The sequence below is a fragment of the Emys orbicularis genome, chromosome 12 (genome assembly GCF_028017835.1).
Source record: "Emys orbicularis isolate rEmyOrb1 chromosome 12, rEmyOrb1.hap1, whole genome shotgun sequence".
Lineage (NCBI taxonomy): Eukaryota > Metazoa > Chordata > Testudines > Emydidae > Emys > Emys orbicularis.
In genome coordinates this window covers 39,705,266-39,711,381 of record NC_088694.1, presented here as the reverse complement: position 1 = coordinate 39,711,381, position 6,116 = coordinate 39,705,266, and the positions used below count along the sequence as shown (strand labels likewise).

General features: G+C 42.1%; 1 protein-coding gene across 1 annotated transcript; it reads right to left on the bottom strand.

Annotated features, from left to right (window-relative positions):
• Positions 1–656: 656 nt before the first annotated feature.
• Positions 657–1,589, bottom strand: LOC135886477 (olfactory receptor 13G1-like). The gene is given in 1 exon segment (XM_065414198.1): positions 657–1,589. A coding segment is annotated over 1 exon segment (933 nt).
• Between the last annotated feature and the right edge of the window lie 4,527 nt (positions 1,590–6,116).

Here is a 6,116-nt window from a genome sequence, read left to right as displayed (position 1 = left end):
GATTTTCAAAAGCATCAGGACATTTAACATCCATTGAAACCAATGAGTTTTAGGTGCGTAGAGGATTTCAAAAATCCCACTAGGTACCTAAATATCTTTAAAATTCTGACCAAATGTACTGTAGTCCAGCTAGCATAACTCAACATGTCACAACTGCTGTCAATGGGGCCTGATCCCCAGATGTGTAAATCAGCGGTGTCAATGCGATGCATTCCTGCCACTGTAAAATGTAGTAGTTCCATTGAATTTAATGTACCATAATGTAAATTTATGTCTATTGAGGTCCATAGATCTGTCCCAATTTATGCCAACTGAGGACCTGGCTTAGAAGGAACAATGGAGATAAGAATAAGGTTAACTCTGTGAAAAATTCCTATTTTAGAACATAAGAACAGCCATACTGGGTCAGACCAAAGGTACATCTAGCACAGTATCCTGTCTTCCAACAGTGGCCAGTGCCAGGTGCCCGAGAGGGAATAAACAGAAAAGGTAATCATCAAGTGATCCATCCCCTGTCTCTCATTTCCAGCTTCTGGCAAACAGAGGCTAGGGACACCATTCCTGCCCATCCTGGCTAATAGCCATTGATGGACCTATCCTCCATTAATGTATCTAGTTCTTTTTTGAACCCTGTTATGATCTTTTTTTTTATGGTCCTATTTTATGGTGAAAGGAAATATTTTCAGGACAGCCACTTTGACCTCCTTATTGCGCAGACTGTAGATGAGAGGGTTCAGGGTGGGAGTCACTAGCGTATACATTATGGCCGCCAGTCTGTTGTTATCCAGAGTGTTACTGGAGGTTGGCCGGATGTAGGTGTAGAAGATGGAGGAGTAGTACAAGGTGACCACAAGCAGGTGGGAGGAGCAGGTGGAGAAGGCTTTCTGCTTCCCTTTGGAGCTCTGGATTTTCAGGATGGTGACTATGATGAAGATATAGGACATGAGGGTCAGCAGGAAGTTCCTCATGGCCAGGCAAATGTCTGCCATGTAGACCATAATTTCGTTGAGGTAGGTGGAGCTGCAGGAAAGTGCCAGCGTTGTTGGGAATTCGCAAAAGAAGTGCTGGATGAGGTTGGGTCCACAAAAATCTAAGCGCAACACGAGCAATGTGTTCACCAATGAATTGAAGACACCCACAGCCCAGACACCAGCTGCTAAACTGATGCTAATTCTCCTGCTCATCAGGTTGACATAGCGCAAGGGGTGGCAGATAGCTACATACCGGTCATAAGACATGACAGTGAGGAGCACAAGCTCTGTCCCTGCTGAGAAAGTGAAGAAAAAGAGCTGGGTCATGCAGCCATCAAAGGAGATGGTTTTCTTCTCCTGCATCAGGTTTTCCAGCATTTTGGGCAGAACCTAGGAAGTGCACAGAATGTCAATCATGGCCAAATTGGCAATGAGGAAGTACATGGGGGTGTGGAGAGGTGGGTGGAAGACAATAGCCACAATGATCAGGGAATTGCCCATGATGACAACTATATAAATGCATAGGAATAGTGCAAAAAAGAAGCCCTGGTGGTGAGGATGGTCAAAGAGGCCCAGCATGATGAACTCAGTCACCCTGGTGCGGTTACTGGGGTCCATTGCTTGATTGTTCCTTCTGTAGGAACAAAGATAAAAGTTGCTGTCAGGTGTTGTATCAGAAATTACAGCAATATGGTGACTGAAACATCTAGAATGAGAGACAGACAGATAGAAAGCTTGTTTTACTCTAGACATTTCACACAACATGAACAAATTTAGCTATATTAAAATACGTTAGCACAATAATCTGTCTCAGCTACTAAATCTACATTCTCCTGATATTTGATTCAAGGAGGGGAAAATAACACTCAAATAGAGGTGTGTGAAGTCATTGGGAACGTTTCCATCAATGGCATGAGTTAGGAGTTCACAATATAATCATAAACATCATTCATACACCAGTAAACTTATTATTAACCAAGATTCTACTTTCTAAATGAATTTATCAAAATCAATCTGTTGCAATATAGGATGCTGTTAGTGTGTGTGACGTATACCACACATCTAATACAAAACATAATAATATGTTTATTTCTGTAGAATCAAGGTGCACAAAAAATTGACTGGAATTGCCTTTAAGGGGCCCTTGTGTAAATCAGAAAGAGCTCCATTGCAGTGAATGTGGATGATTCCCCACTCACTGGATTTCTCTGTTATACAACTAGCATAAATGAGAGGAGAATTGTACCTCCAAAATTTGACTTTTATGATAAGCCACATGGCAATATGTTGCTTCATTATTAGGAGTATCATTCACATGATTTGACAAATACTCTATATTGTATTACAATTAGGTCTCCCTTTACTGTCTTCAGACTTCTCTAATCTTATTAGTACTTTACAACTTCTGCTGATTTTCCTCTTGCTCCTACTGTAGGAAATCAGGAGTATCTCCTTTGAAGTTAAGGGAGTTATTGAATTGTAGAAATGATGAAAATGATAATGAGAAGACCATCAGGGTAAACAAATCAAAGTTATCATGAGATCATATTAAACTAATTTATCTTATTTCATATTAGAATACTTTTTAAAGAAATTGTCACCCTTTGTATCACATTTCTAATGTGATTGCAAATTTTTCAGGGCACAGACAATAGGTGGGGAATCTTCCACTGTTTCTATTAATGTTACAACATTATCTGCATTGACTTTAGACTCAGCTACAATTACAGGAACTCCACTGATGTATGTGAATTTACATTAGATTTGTATTGGTCAAATTCAGATCAATGTATGGTCAAAGATTAATAAAAAGAGTGGTGGAAATGAGTATTCCTTCAAAGCATATTTAGACAAACTGAAAAAATTACAACAAACCACATGAATGAAATTAATCACTCAATTCTCATCAGATTTCACTGGGTGTTGATGCCTAACTGTCTTAGAAAATTTGAAATACGAGCCTAAAAAAGTCAGAAAATTCCATTTAGAATTTTGAGCAAGCTAACAAGCAAGAGGAATATTCTTACCTTTCATTCAATCTTCCAATACAACGAACAAATCTGGAGTTTCAGTACAGACTCCGAGTGAGTTATGACCTACAGGAGACAATTTTTCTTCATATATAGTAGCCTTCTGTAGGGAGATCGTCCATCCCTTGTGAATCTGGGCAAGAGTTCACTCTCAAACAAGGCCTCCAAGGAGAAGGAAAATGGCAGTTATCTCAATCAACACAAATAAAGTTTCTAGATTAAGTTGACAAAATTTCTCTTGACGTTAGGCCCTGAATTTTCCAGGAGAAAACATTGTTATCACCAAGGTATTTCTTTCTGAACATAGTGCTACCAGTAGAGATAGATTCTGTATTCATCAGTCATGTTGAGTAAATAAATTCTCAGGGGAAAGTCCTGGTCCCATTCATGGGAGTCAACAGGAAGGTTGACCTTGGCTTCAATGGGGCCTGGATGTCACCCTTAGACTTCTTCTACTATCAATGATCCTTAGTCCACATAGAATGATCAGAGCTGATTCACCATGGTAAAGGCCTCCAACATCTTCACTAATACAGTGGATAGGCCAACTTCTGATAACATTGAGAATTGTCTTACTTCTCCATTAGTCCTGTGACATCAATAGGACAGATGTTAAGCTGATGTCAATCTGCTTCATTCCCTCAAAGTCAACAGGCCAGATTGCCAACTGGTGTAAATCCACACAACACCTTCAAAATCAATAGAGCAAACCAGCAAAGCTCCACTGATTTGGCTCTGTTGCATAACAGTTAGGGATTCAATGGAGCTACATCGGTGTTACTGTATGCAAAGCCTTAAGATAGTGCAGCTGTTGAGATGTTCATGAGAGCCAAATTTGGTTTACAAAATAATCCTATGTATGAAAGAAAACCCATTCTGAGTTTCAGATCAGACAGAGTTTTTTCAGGGGTGGCAGTGACAAAGGGGGAAATCTTTTAATTTGTATAGACCCCATTACATCCAAGCACTTAAGGACATGCTTGACTCAGTGTATGAGTCATCTCCTGGACTTCCATGTGTTGCCGGCCCAGAGGGCCCCGAGGGGGCAACAGGGTTCGTTGCCCGGTGTGCGCCGCACCAATAGACACACCAGGGTGGAGAAGCAAACAAAGTTTATTTGAGATCTCAAAGTGGTGCAGGGAGACAGGCACGTCTCAAATCAAGCACAGCACATATAAGCAGGTTTTCCCTTTTATATTCCAAGCTGTTTTGAGTAAGCCTTTTGTTCTGGTTTCTCCCTCATACCCCTCCCTACCCAATAGCAGTTACAGCAGGTACACATTGTGCATGTTAGAAACATTCCCATTCACATGCTTATCTTCGGCCTTGCAAGCTCTACGCAGTAGGCCTTTCCCTCCCCCCTTTCCCCCACCTCTTATCACTACTTCTGCTAGTGTGAGAGCAAAACTGCAGCTGTCTGCTAGAAAAAAGCTGACCATTACATATTCTGCTTCAGCATAGGCTGTTAGCATGTAGGTACGTTAAAGTTCACAAGATGGAGTTACTGTGGCTCACTTAGACTCAGAGCAGGGGAGTTTCATCGGCACTTATGGCCTTCCATTCCCCCGAGTTACCTGGTAGCTATGCCTAGTGGCACCAACGCATGGACCACTCACGTGCTTAAAGAGAAGGGCCATAAATATCATATTCTTATATTAGGGCCATAAATATCATCCATAGTTATAGTGTCATCATACTTATGGAAACCCATTGTGTCTGTAGTCGGTTGTTGGCTGCACGTGTGTTCTCTCAGTGTGCTGCACCATACAGCAGACTTCGACTGAACTGCCCAAAAGAACACAGACTTAGTTCTGTAAGAAAGGCACTCAGCCAGGTTTATTGTCAAGAAAGCACGGTAATAGCACCTGGCAGACGCTGCGGGAATACTAAGACATGTATACCCATTACAGTGGACTCAGCTCAGTGAATGGCGGGACCTTCCTTTCCCCCCTCAGCTGGACAGAGACATACCCTCTGTGATCCTCCTTTTATGCACTGATAGAAACAAGTTATGTATTGCCCCTCTGAGGTAGTAGTTACCAGCCTTTGCCTTTTACATTACATGCTAGTTCAATCAAAGCATCTCTCCATCACTCTGTCATCCTGGTACCTTATCTTTAGGAGGGGTCAGTGTGTCCCTGTTATCTTTGGGGAGTGTGCATATACCATCCTTGGCATCAGGGTGTTCTGGTACCAACCTTCTGGAATGTGTTTGTGTGAGTGTTCTGTGCCTAGCACTTCTTAGGAATGTGTGTGTTTTTGCAATACCAGCCCTGTTCTTGCCAGGTTCTGTAAACTTGCAAGCAGGCACGTTTTATATCTGGGCCTGACTTCTCCTCACAGCCTCACATTTGCTAACTTTGCTTTATATCAGCAGGGCCTGACTGCTACTTTAGTTCAGGCCTCAGGCCTCGTACCAGGCCTCTAATAACAGGCCTCATGTTTATCCTAAGCAAAATGGATCTTTATTTAAAAATGACAGACTTTCTTTATTATTTTCTTTGAAACCTAAATCCCCCGACTGTCCTCTGGATCATACTCTCTGTTTGACTTATTGATGTCACAGCTGATCACTCTTAAAAGGTAGTATATCATCTTTAATGAGGGCTACAATAAATTGTTCATGCTCCTCTACTCCGAGCTCCAGCCCAGGGACCCTAAAATTAGCAGCTATGGAAGCTGACTTATTGGAAATAGGATGTGTACAATTCCCTGGGCTACTTCCCCACAGCAGCCCCCCACTCAATATCTTCTTCACAATTACCTCAGTGCCTCCTTCCTTGCACCTGATATGGAGTCGTACTACTTCGTTCCTCCAACAGCACAGCTCCCTCCTATAGCTCCTGACACCCACCTCGCACTGACTAACTGGGAGGCTTTTAATTAGTTCCAGCCAGTCCTTGATTGGCTTCAGGTGTCCCAATCAATCTAGCTATCTCCACTACCTTCTAGAAGGATCTTAATTGGCCCCAGGTGTCTTGATTAACCTGGAGCAACTGCCATTTGGTTACCATGGTACCAGGGATTTGTTTAGCCTGGGGCTAACATACCTGTTCCTCACTACTTTACTGTAGCCATCTGGCCTTCCCCCCTTCACACCCCCTAAGCTTATTTA